This window comes from Pleurodeles waltl, chromosome 3_1 (assembly GCF_031143425.1).
Source record: "Pleurodeles waltl isolate 20211129_DDA chromosome 3_1, aPleWal1.hap1.20221129, whole genome shotgun sequence".
NCBI lineage: Eukaryota > Metazoa > Chordata > Amphibia > Caudata > Salamandridae > Pleurodeles > Pleurodeles waltl.
The window spans coordinates 1,334,714,071-1,334,733,023 of NC_090440.1; the positions used below are offsets into that span (position 1 = coordinate 1,334,714,071).

Here is an 18,953-nt window from a genome sequence, read left to right on the forward strand (position 1 = left end):
TTGTTAATGGTTTGCTGTCAGCAAGATCGAATTGAAGCATAGGAGGGGGGTCAGGTATGTTTGTGTTCTATTTAGATGATGAGGAATTTTTTTCTTTTTCCAAAGTATAATATCTGCCTTGTCAGTGATAGGCAGATGAAGTGCTTACAAGAAGGAAATAAGAGGGGGAACGTAAGTCACGGCAAAAAGCAATTATATCTCCTCCAGTAGATGCATCTTTCTGATGGACTGCAGTCACAAGGTGTCTTGTGTGTCTTGAGGCATACAGTGCTTCTTTCTGTTACAGAACCTCTTCCTGAGTATGCCTTTCTACTGCCCTACATCTCCTCTCTTAACACACAGCTTTCCCAAAAGGTTCCTTATAGGCCCTCCAAACCGCCTCAAGCGGTTCCTTGTTTGATTTACAGACTGTGTTTTTGTATGGTTCTTGTCCAAGTTGTAATAGGAGTGTGACTGTATGTGAAAAGAACCGTGGTGATTATGGCTTTCCTCATAGGCTGCAGGGCTGTCTGACGAGCTGAATAGTGTTTCAATTGCTCTGTGAATGGAAGCATAGATGTGTTTCTCCTACTTGCAGACCTTTGTTGTTGTCTCTTTCAGACACTGGGATCTTCCGGCGAATACTGTATGTCGTCTACACAGATTGTATCAGACAATGCAGTGGACCTCTGTATATGGTGAGTTAGCCTCTTCTAGTGGGGATTGCAAGCAATCGACACAACACTGCCAGTTCAGCATAGATCTGTTTGAATGCTTGTATCTCAATTTACAGATTTTACCTTGCAACCTACTGTATGATACAGGTTTTGTATATTTTTTTGGTAAATACTATAAAACTGTGTTTCCCTGCCCATACCATTGGCAAATGATAGTTTCACCTATATAATCTAGAGTAACAGAAATTGCTAAACTTTGTTAGCAAGCACTGCATAAACACTCACATCGGCCAGATGTGCTAGCCAATTGTACAGTCACAAACAGCCTTAATCACCGTTTCCAACTGGAAAGATTTTTTTTCTTTTTACAATGTATTAAAATTATTTTAAGAGTGAATTTTTCACTCCTAAATGTCTGTGTGACTCATTACTAGATCACTTTTTAGAAGGGGCGGGCATTAGGCGTCTTATCCAAGTATTGATTCGGTAGGAGAGAAGTCAGTGTTTTGCAAATCATTGAAAAATTACCAACTCCCGAATTGTGGTAGTAAGAGATTTGTAAAGGGAAAGAGGTCCCAAGTGGACCCCGTCCACTTTGGGAATCTAAATAAAAAAGTTTTTTTTCACCTTCTATTTTATGAGCTGTATTGTTTTCAAAAGAAAAACGTGATCACAGACAAAGTGGTCTGTTGATTCTAGAAGGCCACCGTCCCTGGGGTAGCCACGAGACAGAGTGAGACACGTAATTTGTGATACCCATCATCAATATTCATGAGGTAAATTGGATTGCGACCCCCTCTGACCCAGAGTTCCACATACTGACCTATTGGTATATAGGTTTGTTCATAAAATTCCCGAATGGCTGAGAACGTAGTGGTCTCAAATAGCAAACAGTTTTTTTGCATAGTTTTTAGAAGGTGAAAGTCGTACAACCCGGTTTCAAACAGCAGTGAGTTTTAGGAAATCGAAATAAGGATACGGCACTGGGAGAGAGCTTCAAGCTCAAAATCACAAACTGACTTAAGAGCGCTGGGATTTAAAACGCTGAAAAGTCTAATGCTTCTGCTCCAAATATTTAAATTTTTGTGATCTATCCCTTGCCTCAGCTGCTGTTTTCACAGTGTGCAGGATAGCTAATGCTGCGTTCCTCTTCTGATTTTTGTTAACTCCACAGAGATCTCCTGGGCTGACTACTTTCATAATTTCATTTTTTCCAGGACCGGATGGTGTTGCTTGTCATGGGGAACATAATAAACTGGTCTTTGTAAGTATGAATTATTCACGGAGTCTTAAAGCTACATATAGCCAGTATCCTACAGGCCTCTAAAGGCAAAATGTATCTGTTAAAGAATATTGATAGTCACCAAAACCAAATAGAGCCTGACCAGGTTGTGTTCTGCAAATTGTGAATAAGTAAACTATTTAAAGAGTTCGGTTTCCAGATTACCAACAGACGTTTCCCCATTAGGTGAACCGTGGTCAGAATGCAGAGCCATCAAAGTGAGCAGCAGTGTTTTTTTTTTTTTTTGTTTGTTATTTGGATGCTTATGGTCTGGGTACTTTCTCGCTTCTCCTCAACTCTATTATATGCATTTATCAATAACAGGGAATTGCCATGGCTAAGATCGACCCTTAGGGCAAACACGTCCCGAGTTTACAGGAAACTGCTTTATTGTTCATTGTAATTTAGACTGGACCCATATCACCAAACCCCCTGAGGACCTACCTCTAGGTGGTTGGATTGCATGAGCCAAAATGCTGTGTAACCATTCCTATGAATAGGGAAGGTGCTTCACGTCTCCTGGAGCATACATATGACATATTTATCTATAAACAACTCCCAATCAATATTCCCTAACTTGGGACCTATACCTGGCACATTCCAATAAAACATTAAAAAAAATCTATTAGCATTTTTAGAGGGGATGGTCTGGCTCCCTAAGGGGGGGGGATCTGCCACCAGGGTACACAAGATTAAACATGTCAGCAGTCATCATGGACCTATCAACATGTGGCTCCTCAAGTATTCTGTTCGGTCTTGAGGCTCCCTGGTTTGCTAATTCACTACAGCCCAACCCTTCATTGAGACAACTTCTGGGGGATCCCCCAGGTCGAGTCCAGGGTCAGTCAGTCAATGCCCCCCAATCCATTACAGCCCATAGGGATCTGATCAGCACATTCTGAAACAGACAGAGGATTATGAACAAGCCTAGAATTGATCTGTATCTGAGTCATAGCACAACAGATCGTACGCATGTCCATAGTTAATAGGCCACTAACCAAATCCTGATTTTTCAGAAATACTCTCACTACATCATGAACTTGGCCTATGGACTCAATATGCACTATTCAATGGATGTCACCTAATAGCTGAGTAACAACCCTTAGCATTCCTAAGCCAATAGATTACTTTATTGGTTAATGAGTCTTGGTCTTCCCGGTACCTTTGAGCCCCTTTAGGTACCTTGGTGAGAAAAATGTCCTTCCCCCCAAGAGTAGTTGATGCCCATTCCCCCTTGCCTTCGCTGTCCTTTTTGCATAAGGTTGGAAAAGCTATGTGGGACAGTTACGCCACTGTTGATCTGCCCCTTTGCCACTCCCCATCGACCTCTCCAAAATTCGCCCTCAATCCTGTAAAATCCTCTGCCCATGGTGTTACTACTTGCTGGCCAACACCTCCTCCCTCCGTTCTATGGCATTTGTCTAATCACTGGTTCGCATTGAGGGCCAGCAACTACGGGACGTGATTTTAGCCAGCAAGGATGACCCTGTTTGACAATCTATTTTAGGATTTTCTGTAGTGACTCTCTGACCAGCAGAGATGATGGCTGGGGATCTAGAGATGAAATAGCTTACAGTACATTAGAGTAACTAAGGGCTGGCATATTTTAGCCTCCCCGAGGCGGAATCGATTTGACAAGCATCTGATTCCCATTTGCTGTCCCCATACGAATTGCTTCTTCAAGGGATTTCACTGTTAGTTTCAGCTCTCTCACCTCTTCCCTAAGCCCCTCAATTCCCCTCAATAGATTTGGTAGGTCTGGAAGCACACTATGATGTTCATCAGTAGAACACTTCCCACACTCACATGAACTTTCATTCCCCAGACAGTAAGTACCAGATCTGTTTTCGTACTCCACATCCGGGTAAGGGTTCATTGGATATAGTGGACAATTGCACTTGGTTTAAAAGGGAATTATTAACAGGTAATGGACTAATCTTCTTTTTCTTAAACATATCTGAAACCTTATTCTTCATCCATTTTTACTTCACATGGTTTAGCTTTATTGATGGCGAGTCAGCAGTATTCTACTCAGTGGGGGTACTTAGTATCTCCTCCACATCTACCAAAAGATCATCTATTCTGTTCGTAATGCAGTTATCAGCTCTGAACTTAAACCTTTCTTAGCAGATGGGGCGGCATTTGCTGTCTCAAAGGCCTTTCTTTTCATCATGTCCAAAGTGCCAATAAAGAAATGTACACAGACTTATTGACGGGCCAAACTCCCATTACTTAGAACAGAACCAAAGTCTTGGAAGAATATCACAGTAATGTGTGGTAACATAAGAAGCAGTTTATAAGACAAAAGAACAAAGTAATGTTGTTCACAATGTTCGAGGGGTGTCCCAGCCCTGCCTCCTCCTTGCTCTGATGGGCGTAGATCGGCCTGCCCTTGGCCAGGACTTTGCCCAGGCGCTGCCTCTGCGCGTCCCGCACCGCGGGATGACTCCAGGTGCTTTATAGCATTTACAGGCGTGGAAAGCAATAAGATCCTGACCCCTCCTTCAGAAGCTGATGCAATCTGGGCCTTGAAGTCCCTTCACAGATGCCCACAACACTCCTTGCTTTCCCCTCCAGGGACCTTTAGGGCCCAAAGTGCTGTGTTCCTCCCACACAGCAGGGTTCAAGTCAGCATTTTCTAGCTCTTGTTTGTGGCTACTTCCCAAACAACTAAGAGGCTTGGCCCAACAAAGTGCCTCCTAGGACTTCGAGTGCTCAAAGTGCATTTTCGAGGCCCGTCAGTCATTGCACTGCAGGCCCAACACGGAGCAGTGTGCCACCAATTGGTGGGTTATGGCTCTTGCTTTTAAATAGCTATCTGCTTTAGGTGACCTGTGTTGTTCCCTAGTTTGGTTTGAGGAATACAACGTACAGAGCAGTGTACTCTGTTGTTATGACTACTTTAAACTCTCACAGTAATGTATGCAAATCCTCTATGAGGTACGTAAACCCACCATGCGTGCCTGCAATGTCAAAATATTTGTCCAATAATGTTTAGGAAATTAAATTCATCCCCTTTTGTACGAAGCACACACTTTTTAGCATGGTTACCCCCACATTTTGCCTGCTGCCAGTGTATTTTGATTGTGCGTTCTCTGGGATCCTGCTAACCAAATCCCAGTGATTGTGCTCACTCCCTCTAAATTTGGTTGCTTGGGACTTCACACACCCCACATTTGGCATACTGGTGCCCCCATATAAGACCCTAGTGTATGGTATCCAGGTACACAAGACATTGAGGTACAAGGGGGTTCCCCATGGGCTGCAGCATGTATTATGCCACCCAAGGGAGCCCATGTAAAATGTGTCTGCAGGCCTGCCATTGCAGCCTGCATGAAAAAGTGTATGCATCCTTTCACTTAAGGTCACTGCACCAGGTCACTGTAAGTCATCCCCCATGGTACGCCCTCCTAACCCAGAGGGCAGGGTGCAGGTACCTGTGAGTGAGGGCACCCCTGCATGAGCAGAGGTGCCCCTATGAACTCCAGCTCTTTTCTCCTGCTCTTAGTAAGTGCTGGGGAAGCCATTTTACCCATTTACTGGATACAGGTACTACCTTTGTCCAGCTACATAATGGTAACTCCGAATCTGGGCACGTTTTGAATCAAACATGTCGGAATCATACTCCAATACTGTTGCCATTATTGGTTGTATGATTCCATGCACTCTGGGGGCTCCTTAGAGACTCCCAGCTTTGCTCCTATCAGTTTGCAGGGTTATCACGGGCAGCCCGCACTGCTGACATTCTACAGACAGGTTTCTGCCCTCCTGCTGCGTCACCAGCTCAAGCCCAGGAAGGCAGAACAAAGGATTTTCTTTGGGAGAGGGAGGCAACACCCTCTCCCTTTGGAAATAGATGGGAGGGGTAGCTTCCCCAAGCCAAAGTTATGCTTTAAAGGGAACATTTGGTGCCCGCCTTGCATAAACCGGTTTGCACCAGTCCATGGACCTCTGGTCCCTGCTCTGGCGTGAAACTGGACAATGGAAACCACTCCCCTGTCCATCACCACCCCAGGGGTGGTGCCCAGAGCTCCTCCAGGTCGCCACTTGATTCCCCCATCTTGAATCCAAGGTGGGCAGAGTCTCCTGGGAGCATCTGAGTGGCCAGGCCAGACAGGTGATGTCACTGCCCCCTCCTGATAGGTGGTCACCCTGCTAGGTGACCAGTCCCCCTCCCTCTTGCGTGGGTCCTCGGATTTGACGTGCAAGATTCCAGTAGGACTTCTTTGCATCATTTACTTCACCTTCTGGCCACTGGAACTGCAACTGGACCATCCATGAACTGACAATCTGCAACTATAGCAATGCCTCTCTCTGCAAAATTGTTTTTCCGGCTCCTTCCAGCAACTGCAACATTTCCCCAGCTGTGCATCCTCTGAGTGGGACGAGTCTTCAGTCTGCACAAGAAGCAAGAAGGAATGTTCCTTGGAGTGAAGGAGTCACTTCCCTGCATCTGCAGGCACCAACTGCAATGATGACTGGCTGCGTGGATCTCCTCTCCTCCAGAGCTATGTGGATCCTGCATCACAGGTTGTGGTCTAGACCTCTTTACCAGCTGCCCAACTTGGGAGAGGGTAAGCCCTTGCCTTTTCACGCAGGACAGTACCCCCATGCACTGCGTCTCTTGCAGCTACCAAGGCTTGTTGGCATCTCCTCCAAGGGACCTTAAGGCTCTCTGTAGACCTAGCGCCCAGCACTCTTTCCTGCGACGCACCACCCTCTGTGTGCTTCTCCAGCGATGTGGGACTCCTTTCTAGGTGTGGTGCCTGGGCTTCACTGCGACTCCTGTGCTTGCTGCCTGTGAGTCTCCTGTGGGGACTGCCTCCTCTTCTGTGACTCTCCTCACTGCTGATGGTCACCTGGGACTCCCCTCCATGGGTTGAGTCCCCCTGGACCTTGCTGGTCCCCCGCAGCTCTATATTTCCTCTTCAGCGATATTTGCCTTTGCTAGGGCTTGTTGGTGGTTTTTCCACACCACTGAAAGACTGCGTAGGACATCAGGAACTTTTCAGCTGCTCCAGTGCTGCACTGCTGACCGTCTTCGTTCACTGTTGACCTGGTCCTGCATCCACAGACCACTTCTGCCACAACTGAAACTACAACCGACACTCCAACGTGAACTGGACTTAGTCCCCTTCCTTTACAGGTCTTCCTCTACCAGGATCCACCTTTGGTTTCTTGCAGTATTGTCAGGGTCTTGCTAAATCCTTTTCTGAAGTACTTTTGGTGGGTTTGGGGAAAACCAAGTACTTGCCTCTTTTCTCCTGGTCACTGTGGGGCACTCTAGTACTTGCCTCTTGGGGTTCCTAGTTCCTCCAGCTCCCCTGTACCTATTCCACTTCCTTGGATGGGGGCCCGAGTTTTGTATTCCACTTTCTTAGTATATGGTTTGGTCCCCCCCCCCCAACCTTCAGTACTTACTATTGGTTTCACTGTTTTTATTGCCTTTTATGCTAATCATGACTTCCAATGGATATATAATAGGGTGAATTCTCTCCTGCTAGTAGAGTATTGCCTATACAGTATTTTAGTATTTGTGTTACCATAATAAAGTACTTTTCTTTTTGTAACACTGTGTCCTTCTTTCATGTTTGTAAGTGCTGTGACTACAGTGGTATTGCATAAGCTTTGCATGTCTCCTAGATAAGTCTTGGCTGCTCATCCACAGATACCTCTAGAGAGCCATGGCTTCCTAGACACTGTCTACACCTCACTAGTAGAGGATACATGGACCTGGTCTAAAGTGATAGCACCATAGGTGCTCACTACACACCAGGTCAGATTCCTACACCCTTAAATTATCTGTTCAAGATTTCATTAGTATTCACTTGTATTTGTTTACATTTAGCTGCAGTCACAGTTTACTTGCAGGCCAGGAAATAGTTGTCTGTTTGTAAAGACCTTGATGAAGGACCTTAAGAGAGGGATTCTTCCTAAACACCTCCAGTACCAGTTAGGAATCTCAATATAGTTCTAAAAGGATTAATGGAGCCTCCATTTGAGCCAATGTGCTCTTGTGTTATTCAGTTCTTTGTCTTAAAAGGTAGCCTTCTTATTTGCTATCACAGCCACACATGCTGCGAAAGGAAAATGACTCTTACCCTTGTAACCATTTGTTCATATCTTGTGCTGTTGATTCACATGCGTCTCCCCACACAACATCCCAAAAACATTTACTCTGTACTACTTCGCTACACTACACTAACTCACCCACAGAGGGAAAACAGTCTGAAGTGGAGTCTTTGTCCTTTTGCAATTTAGGCTAGTGGGAGGAATCAGAGGATGTCTTGTGACCTAACATTTTTCAAGCAAAACATTTTGCAAACATCTGAGCTCAACACTACATGGCACAGGTGTACAGAGCATGTGAATCAACAGCACTACAAATGACAGATGGTTACAGGGTAAATAACATTTCCTTAAGGTCTGTAGCCATTGTTCTAATGTATAACAGAAGATTCCTCAGCCATAGAAAATAAACATGGGTGCCGGGCTAGGTATGTAAGTTTTTACTGCAATGTTTTTATGCTTTCCTAGGTGACATTGCACAGCTTGCCATCAGCCTCATTTCACCCTGAAGGGGCAGAGCTGAATATAGACACCATCTCTGCAAGCAGACATCAGATCCTTTCTGCGCCTTCAATGGTTCAGGGCTTTGCTCCCTTTTAGTGACTTTTTTTTCCCCAGTAGGCGTTAGAATAATGTCCTCACCGAAGACTACAGGTTTCAAACTGTGCCGTTGTGACTGTTGGAAAGAAATATCATAACTGAGCCATACAAGGCTTGCCTCTTGTGTTTGGGCTTCGAGTATGACTCCCAGTCATGAGAAGAATGTGCTCTCATGCACCCAAAGGAGATCTGGGACTGTGAAGCCAAAACTGTATGTCACTGAACACCGAAAGAAGTCATGGAGCTTGCATAAGTCGTTCTCCAAACCCCGTCACTCCAAGTCGAGAGCGCAGACTCGTTCCTGCTCTCAAGTCCCCACTGCAAAACATCTTTGGGTTCAAGGCCATCCGTTATAGCCAAATCTAAAAATAAGCATTCAAATGCGAAGCAAAAATTGACTCCATTCCGCCACTCTCCAAAGAGAAGTTGGGAGGGAGTAAAGCTGTCAACCTATCTGGCCTCCAATCGCAAAGCAAATTCTTCAACTTGTCCCTTGTGCCCTGAATTTCCTGGGGCATCGGCGATGCCATAGCAGGTTAAGGCCTTTAAGGAGGCCATGATATGTATTGTAGGCACTCCTCGAGCTCCTTCTGGTTCACCTTTGGGCCAAAGGATCCACAGGGACTCCCAGTCAAGTTTCTACTGGTGGATCAGTCCTCTTCACCGCCAGTGCCCCTTAAACTAGATTGTGGTTCCCACTGAATTCACTGGCGACTACTATCTTGGCTCCAAAATCAGCACAGGTTTTCTTTTCAACCACTGTCTGTCCCGACGGCACTGGAGATCGCGCCTTTGCCAACTCCAGTGCCTGACCTTGAGCCAAATCTGATTTGACCCTGATGAGGTCCCCTTGACTTCACTCCAGCACACCACACTTTCAGACAAAACACTTCCTCTTCCACAGGGCCTTACTTAGGGGCTCTGTCACCTTTTTTGCTCGCATTCGAATAAGTCTGGTGATGGCCATGATAAGGATGATTTACTTGCACAGCATGATGATGTGATCTTTATGAATATGCTAAAGTTCAGTTGTCTGGATACCTCCCCTGAGACAGAGTTATTTTCGCTCCTTGGGCACCCAGTGGAGAAGAGTGCATCTTTTGACATGGTGATTAAACATGTAGCGAAGGTACTTGACTGACCGCTTCCTTTAGTTGAAGTCAAAGCGAATGTCCCCATTGACGGTTTACACTATGGGCCAGCCTCCTTTGAGTACTTGCTTCTAATTCTTTAAGCTCTGACTTAACACCTGAATTGGTTACTTGAGCAAAGCTTTGCTCCAGCCTAACTGTATACAGGCTAGTGGCCAGGTACCACAGACCTGCACCAGATATGCCAGAATTTCCTGTGCAGCACCCGACTCCTGAGAGTTTCATGATCCAATCGTCCACCAGCAAATTCAACCTATATGTGTTTTGCTTTTCTCCTCCAGATAGGGAGTTGAAAAGGATTGAGACATTTGGGAGGTACATGTCCTCTTCTGCCAGCTTGTTTTTGAAGCCAGTCAATTGGGTTCACTATTTACACTTCCTTTTGGACATAGCAAGCAAGATCATGATGGAGGTCCCAGAGTAGATTCAATCCTCATTGGCTCAAACATGTCAAGATGATTATGGTGCAGCTAAATGTCAATAGGGATGGCCTGAATACTGCAGACTGCTTGGGAAGTGCAGTGTTCTCTAGTTTGGTGCTCCACCGCCATGTGTGGATGCAATCCTCTGACTTTTCTGGAACATTCAGGCATCTCTAATTGATATGCTCTGTGACTCTTGCCTCTTTGGTGAAAAGGCTGAGTCGGATCTCAATTGCTCTAAAGAACGTAGAGCCACAGTGTGTTTCTTGGGCCTTTCAACTGATGCCCAGCAGTTTTGTTCCATCCTTTTGTGGCCAGGAATGGGATTCAAGCAGACATTGTGCATATCGCAAGGGTTACCACTCCACCCACTCCACCAACTGCGTTGTCAGCCTCCAAGCCACTTTACTTCTTCCTTGGCGGTGCACATCAACCCTGTAGTTGGCAGGATCAGACATTTTCTTCTAAGGTGGCAGGCCTTTACTTCTGTCAGATGGCTCCTCCAGATAGTCCAGTCGGGCTATGCCCTACCATTCCTTTTTAACCCACCCCACCTTCACACATCAGAGCAGCTTTTAGAGAAGCACCTATCCATCTTGCTGCACAAGGTGCAGGCTCTACTAGCCAAAGTGGCCATGAAGAGGGTGCCTGACTGTGAAATTGGAACGGGTTGTTACTTTTTCTATTTCCTAATGCTGAAGAAGGCCAGAGGGACAAATAAAAAAAAATACTCTATCTGGCCCAAGTTCTGTCTGCTATTGATCTGGGCATGGATGGTTGCCTTGACCCTGCAGGATGCTTACTGTTGAGTGCCCGTCCTGCAGTCCCACAGACGTTTCCTGCAGTTCAATGGAGGCTAGGAGCATTTTCAGTTTGACACGCTCCCCTTCGGCCTCACCAGTGCCTCTCATTTGTTCACGAAAGTGATGGTGGTGGTCGCTGCCAATTTACAAAGGTTAGTAATCCCAGTTTTCACCTACCTCGATGACTAGTTGTTGAAAGCGTAGACCACACCTAAACAACCTTTTGACATCTTTAGGTTTCTCACTCAGTGAGCCAACACACTTGACTCCTTCACAGAGGCGTTTTTTTTATTATAAGAGCTGTTCTAGGCACAGTGCAGTTGCAGGCCTTTACTTCCTTACAATGAGTCCAGGGCGTTCGTGCAATGATCCCACTGTTACAGCAACGATTCTGGATCTCAGTGAGAGTAGCTAAGAGGCTTCTTATCCTGTTGGCCTCATGCATCCTGCATGTCCATTTAGCCAGGTGGATTATGCATGCTCTGCAGTAGGATCTATGTCTCATTGGACACAGCACCAAGGAAACCTGTTGGTCGGCATGCAATTCAGAGAAAACTGCAAAATATCTCAAATGGTGGCTGCGCAACTGTAACCTGACAAGCAGCAGACCTCTCTCCCTTCACCAGCCTGAGCTGACAGTGGTGGCAGGTGCGTCTATGTTGGGCTGGGAATGTCACCTGAGAAAAGTAGAGATCAGAGGACTGATGTCTGGCAAAAACTTGGCTCCACATAAGTCTGTTGGAGTTGCAGGACATCCATCGGTGTTGAAGGCATTCCTGCTGTCCATAACGGGAAGGCCAGTGAGATTCTCATATACAGACACAACTTTCATGTAGTACTGCATCAAGTAAGACTGAGTAGGGCCCTGGACCCTGTGCCAAGAGGCACTGTGCATATGGAGTTAGCAGGAGCATCAAGGCATCTCCCTGATTATGAACCATCTGCCGGGATCTTCAAGTGCCAGAGTTGGTAAGCTCATCCGACAGCTCCTGGTGGATAATTAATGTCATTTGCATTCCAAGGTGGTGCAGGACATCTTCTGACAGGGGGTAGAGCCCTAGCTCGATCTTTTCAATAGCGTCGGGAATGCAGCCTTTTGAGCATTGAAATTCACAGGGCAGTCACTCTAGGAGGTACATTCGGCTAGAGTAGAGCACAGGATTCCTGCATGCCTTTCCACAGTCCCGCTCCTGCCGGAGTTCTAATGAAGATCAGTACTGACTTGGGCCCAAGTCATCCTAGTGACCCCAAGTTGGGCCAGTAGACTGTGGTGCCAGAACGTCTGGGCATGAGCAGTTATCCTCCAGTCAGGCTTCAGTTTCTGGCAGATTTTCTGTCACAACAGCAGTGCAGTGTTCTTCACCCAAATCTGCACAGTCTATACCTCCATGCATCGAGATTGAGCAGTGGCAGTTGTCTCACCTCCTGAGGTTGTGGATGTCTCCCTCGCAGTTGGTTTTCCCCTTCAAAATCTTTTTATGCAGGGCAAATGGACGCTTTTTCGGTATAGTGTGGAGTTTGCTATCCAGATCCCCTTAAAGCCAAATAGCTGGATGTTTTGTTGCTAGCTCTGTCTTTGGGCCAGCAAGGTCTTGCCGTGGGCACTATTAAAGGTTATTTTCAACCCTTTTGGCCTCTTTGTGTTTGCCAAACCATCTGTTCTTGTTTAAATCACTTGTTGTAATGGGGCTCATTAAAGGTGTGATGCATGTTTCCTCCCACACCATTTGTGATGTCACAGTGGGATTTTAATTTGGTCCTGCCATTACATATGTGTTCTCCCATTTGAGCCAATGCACAGATGCTCGTTGCTCCATCTGACTATAGAAATTATCTTCCTCACTGCAATCACTTCAGCTTGTCGCATGAGTGAGATCTAGGCTCCCTTGTGAAGCTGCCATCCATCACCTTTTTCTCGGGCAGACTAGTGTTGGGGACCAGGACAGCCTTTGTGATGTTATGACCTGTTCACATTGGGCAAGCCATCACCCTCTCAAAATGTTTTGCTCTGTCCCATTCCTTGAAAGAAGAGGTGAGACTCAAGTTCGCTATGACCAGCATTGTACAGAAGAAACCCCCTAGCTGTCCTCCGTTCTAGTCGCAAAACTGGAACTGCGTTGATCTTGAGAACTTTTACGAATCACTGGTGTCTTCTACACCAACTATTAAGGAGTTTGTAAATGTTTCAGTAGAGGCCTTAACTGACTGGCTCAGAGTAGTCGGTAATTCATTCCCCCCTCAGCGCAAAACAAAACCACTGTATCACCATGAAGCATCCAAATGGTTTAAGGAAGATATAAAGAAAGCAAAGCTCGAGCTGTGTCAAGCAGAAAAGAAATGACAAAGGGCGTATCTACCAGATGGGAAAGAGAGCTTTCTCATGATTAAAAGCCTACCTGAAAGCAATCTGGGTAGCTAAATCTAAATATTTTACCAATGAGATTTTAAACTCACAAAACAAATATAAAGTGATATTTGATATAGTTCCTGAGCTTGCAAACCCAGGTCATGTTAATCCGGTAGTTCCACTCAGGAGCTGTGTGATGATCTGAACTTATTCTTTATTGACAAGGAGAGAGAGAGAATAAAGGATAGTATTCTGAAAAGCACCCTCATGTGTCCTCTTTCTTCAGATGATGAAAATCCCACAAACCTCTACTTTCTCGGTCGTCACTGCAGATAGTCTCTCTATGTTGATATCCAAAGTTAAATGGGGCTCACCTGAAGATATTTGCCCTCCCCAATTTAAAAGTTTGCCATCTTTCGGATCAAGTGGTCTCGCTGCTTAATTTATCGTTAAGCCAGGGTGTTGTACCTCATTCTTTTAAGGAGGCTATAGTAATTTCTCGGCTAAAAAATCTGGCGAGGATCCCCATGTTTTGAAGAACTATTGTTCCATCTCATTACTCCCCTACTTAGCTAAGCTACTTGCAGTTCAAGTTGCTCAATTTTTGTTTCTTTCTAAAGGATTCTGCCTTTCTAGATTTCCATCAGGCAGGCTTTCGACCTGTTCTCTCAACAGAGAGTGTTATACTATCCGCAGGCGATGATTTGAGGGAAGCTGCAGATTAAGGCAAAGCCCAGGTATTTGTATTATTAGACTTATTGGCGGCCTTTGACAGAGTAGATCATGATATTCAGTTTGTGTGTGTCAGGGCCACTAGTCTGCAAAGACCACCATTAAACTGGGTGAGGTCCTTCTTCACTGATTAGTCACAATTAGTCAGCCTTGCCCCCTTCCGTTCTGCCAAAGTTAGGCTAGGATGTGGTGTGCTGCAGGGCTCTTAAGTATTCTCTCACCTATTTAATATATACATCCGCCCTTTAATTCATACCCTACAGAGGCAAGGTTTAGAAATTTACAACTATGATATGCAACTGATCTTTAATGTCGAGGAAACCTTGGACTCTAGGGAGTTTTTCCAGAACACACCATGCTTTACATCTGTAATTGGATGAATCTCTCCAGCTGAAGATTAACTCCGACAAAACAGAGATTGTGTCATTTAACAACATAATGCTGAAGTGGATCCCCGTCTATGGGTCGGCAGAAATGGGCACTCCCCTGGTGCCCAAAAATGCGGTCAAAAGCCTTATGGTGCTCGTGGACGAGGATTTATCCATAAAGCCTCAGATCAGTGCAGTCACCTCAGGTTGTCTCCTTCAGCTTTGAAAAATTAAGAAAGTTCAGAAATATTTCACAAAAGAAGCTATTACACAGATCATCATTGCACTAGTTATGTCCTCGGTCGATTACGCTAATTCCCTCTACCTGGGACTTTTATAGAAGCTAAACCAACGGCTGCAAATGGTCTAAAATCAGGCGTCTAGGCTGGTGTGGCTCCTGCCCAGATCCTATCATGTTACTCCTCTATTGGAAACACTTCCCTGGCCCCCAATAGTTCAGAGAACCACATTTAAAACTGGGTGCATAATCTTTAAAGCCTTTCATGGGAAGAGCCCCACATTTGCTTCATCGAAAATCTGGAAATATATGGCTAACCGTAACCTTAGATCATCCCACCAAACCCTCCTTGAGGTTCTAAGATTTAATAGAACGAGTCTTGGTGGCTCTAGATTTTTAGTGGTGGCCCCAAAGTTATGGAATTCCCCTCCCCCTGAGATCAGAGTATCCACCATCTATATGAAATTCAGGTCTCTGATGAAAACCTGTCTCATTAGACAGGTTTATAGACAAGTTGAGGTTGTTTACACCACTGATTTAGCACCATGAAACCCTTTTGGGTGTATATGCGCTTTATAAATCAGCTGTAAAATACATAACTCCATCTACTGAACCCCAAAACAGCCTTATGCTTTTACATTGGTCGCGCTAAAGACCATTGGGGTTGATGATCTGTTTTTTTGGGGATTCTCATGGGCAAATAAAAGTGATGTGGTGCAGAAACTGGCCTTTTCAAGGTAGTAAGGCCTCTGTATCTTCTATGCATTGACCAAGAAGCAGCCTCCGGAAAACTGAGGGTCATCCAACAGGACCAAGGCTGCTACCACTTTGTTGGCATGTCATCTGTCATGCTGTCTCCACATCTCCGCTTTGCCAGGGAATACTGCTTTGGTACCTATTCTACAGGTGAGATATCTTATCTGTGGTTACAAATATCCATCGGAAGAATAAGTTACTTTCAGTAATGCTCTTTCTGGTGGGTACTATAACTGCAGATTCATCGCCTTCCTCCTGTCTCTCTGTTCTGTTGAGTGGCCTCTTTTTACCGGCTAAAAAAGTCCCAGTTTAGAGCTCTGCAGACTGGTACCTCCAATTGTTTTATGCTCCACTACCATGTACATGGAAAGAGTCAATCAAGAAATTTGACATCAGTGCACAAGATAGTGCGTGTATGCTGCTCCATTTGGTCCCATCTGGACGGAACAAGATCAACAGAGAGCCCCATGATGACGCCTAGCCGCAGTGGGTTCACTGCTGTGAAAACTGCCTAATCCAGTCTTACGCCTACAGAATATTCCACAGATGAAGACTCTGCAGGTACATTGAGTATCCACTAGAAAAAGCGTTACTGAAGGTGACTTGTTCCTTTTGGCCTCAACAATCAATCAAACATTTGTAAAGAGCGCTACTCACATGCTAGGGTCTCAAGGTGCTGATGGGGGAAAGGGGGCAGAAAGAGATTGCTACTGCTCAAACAACCAGGTCTTGAGGCGTTTCCTGAAGGTCAGGAGGTCCTGGGTCTGTCGTAGGTGGACGGGGAGGGAGTTCCACGTCTTGGCGGCGAGGTGGGAAAAGGATCTGCCGCCGGCTGTAGCACGGTGAATGCGAGGGACGGTAGCGAGTACGAGGTTGGCAGAGCAAAGTTGGCGGTTGGGAGTGTGGAAGGTGAGTTGTTTTTGAGGTAGGCAGGGCCAGCGTTGTGGAGAGCTTTGTGGGCGTGGATGAGGAGTTTGAAGGTGACCCTCTTGTTGACTGGGAGCCAGTTTAGGTCTCTGAGGTGGGCTGAGATGTGGTTGCGGCATGGGATGTCAAGGATGAGGCGTGCGGAGGCATTCTGTATACGTTGCAGTTTTTTCTGGAGCTTGGCCGTGGTTCCTGTGTAGAGCGCGTTGCCATAGTCCAGTCTGCTGTTGACGAGGGCATGTGTGACCATCCTTCTGGATTCGGTGGGGATCCATCTGAAGATCTTGTGGAGCATACGGTGGTGTTGAAGAAGTAATATGAGACGGCTTTGACTTGCTGGGTCATGGTGAGCGATGAGTCTAGGATGAAACCTAGATTGCGTGCGTGGTTGGGGGGTGTCGGTGCGGTTCCTAGGGTGGCTGGCCACCAGGAGTCGTCCCATGCAGAGCGGTTGGAGCCGAGGATGAGGATCTCTGTCTTGTCTGAGTTCAGTTTCAGACGCCTCTTCTCCATCCAGTTGGCAATGGCATGTAGTCCGTCGTGGAGGTTGGTTTTGGCGGTGGCGGGGTTCTTGGTGAGTGAGAAGATCAGCTGGGTGTCGTCGGCGTAGGAGATGATGTTGAGGTTGTGGGATCAAATGATTTTGGCGAGCGGTGCCATGTAGATGTTGAAAAGGGTTGGGCAGAGAGAGGATCCTTGGGGAACGCCGCAGATGGTCTTGGTGGCTTCAGAAAGGAAGGGAGGGAGGCGGACTCTTTGGGTTCTGCTGGAGAGGAATAATGTGATCTAGTCCAGGGCCTTGTGGCGGATCCTGCATCGTAGAGGCGAGTGCGGAGGGTGTGGTGACAGACGGTGTCAAAGGCAGCTGAGAGGTCGAGGAGGATGAGGGCAGCGGTTTCGCCTTTGTCGAGCATGGTCCTGATGTCGTCGGTTGCGGTGATGAGGGCGGTCTCGGTGCTGTGGTTCCTACGGAATCCGGATTGGGAGATGTCCAGTGTGGTGTTGTCCTCCAGGAAGCGGGTCAGTTGTCCGTTGACGATCTTCTCGATGACCTTCGCCGGGATGGGAAGGAGGGAGATGGGCCGGTAGTCCTTGAGATCTCCGGGGTCTGCTTTGGTCTTCTTTAGCAGGGCGTTGACTTTGGCGTGCTTCCAACTGTCCGGGAAGGTGGCGGTTTCGAAGGAACTGTTAACAATCATACAGAGTTGGGGGGCGATGACGGGGCTTGCTTTGTTGAAGACATGGTGGGGCAGGGGTTGGTGGGTGATCCGTAGTGGATGGTGCTCATGGTTTTGATGGTGTCCTCGTTGTTGATGTGGATCCAGGTGAGCAGGAGGTTGGTGTGGCTGGGTGCGTTGGGGTTAGTGGTGGCTGTGGTGGTCGTGGGGGTCGAGGAGTAGAAGCTGTCATGGATGTCTGTGATCTTGCAGTGGAAAAAGGTGGCGAGGGAGTCGCAGAGGTCTTGTGAGGAGGGGGGGGGGGGTCGATGGAGCAGGACCTGGGGCTGGCGAGTTCCTTGATGATGCTGAAGTGCTTTTTGCTGTTGTGTGTGTTGTTGTCAATGCAATCCTTGTAGAAGGATCTTTTGGTGGTCCGGATGAGCTGGTGGTGCTTGCGGATGGCTATCTTGAGGGCGGCGTGGTTGCTCTCTGTTCGTGGCGCCACTTCTTTTCTATTTTTCGGCACTCCCGCTTGGAGGCCTGAAGGTCGGCGGTGAACCAGATGGCCTTAGTGCTGGTGCGGTTGTTGGAGGGTTTCCTGATTAGCGCAAGGGTGTTGGCGCAGTCGTCTATTCAATGTCTGAGTTTGAGGGTGGCTGTGTTGGGGTCGGTGGTGCTGGGATGCGGGGCACGGGCAAGGGTGGAGATCAGCTGGTCTTCAGTGATCTTGTTCCAGCTGCGGCGGGGGATCTGTTGTGGGTGGTGGTGAGTGACGGGTTTCTGGAAGGTGAAGTGGATGCACCGGTGGTCTGTCCAGTGGAGTTCGGTGGTATGGCTGAAGGTGATGTGGCTGCTGGTGGAGAAGATGGGGTCGAGCGTGTGGCCAGCGGAGTGGGTGGGCGTCGTGACAAGTTGTTTGAGACTGAGGTTGGCGATCAGGGCTGTGGAGTTGTTGTCGTTGGCGTTCTTGAGGTGAAAATTCAAGTCGCCGAGGAGACTGTAGTCTGTAGAGGCAAGGCCTGGGTGCTGATTGATTATGTTGGCGATGGAGTCACTGAACTGCGGCCGGGGGCCGAGGGGCCTGTAGACGAGGGTTCCTCAGAGGGTGGTGTTGGCGTTGATGTGAATTTGGAAATGTAAGTGTTCTGTGGCTTCAAGGATGCCCTTGGTGTTGGTTGAGATTCTGACGGTGTTCTTGTAGACTACGGCGATCCTTCCTCCCGGTCTGTTGGTGCGGTCTCTGCGGGCGATCTTATAGCCTTCAGAGATGGCTATGGCGATATCGGGTTCCGAGGAGGGGTTCATCCAAGTTTCGGTGAGGAAGGCGATGTCTGGGGAAGATGAGGTGAGTAGGTCCCAGAGTTCAACGGTTTGCTTTTGGATGGACCTGGTGTTGAGGAGGATGCAGCTGAGTTGGTTGTGGGTGGTTCTAGTGTGATGCT

General features: G+C 47.0%; 1 protein-coding gene across 3 annotated transcripts in view; it reads left to right on the plus strand.

Moving 5' to 3' along the window:
- SIDT2 (SID1 transmembrane family member 2) overlaps positions 1-18,953 on the plus strand; it is a 278,793-nt gene that overhangs the window by 220,292 nt on the left and 39,548 nt on the right. For all 3 annotated transcript variants that reach the window (XM_069224701.1, XM_069224702.1, XM_069224703.1), the window contains 2 exons: positions 601-677; positions 1,874-1,920. In XM_069224701.1, the coding sequence (XP_069080802.1) occupies positions 601-677; positions 1,874-1,920 (124 nt within the window). The remainder of the gene's footprint in view (positions 1-600; positions 678-1,873; positions 1,921-18,953) is intronic.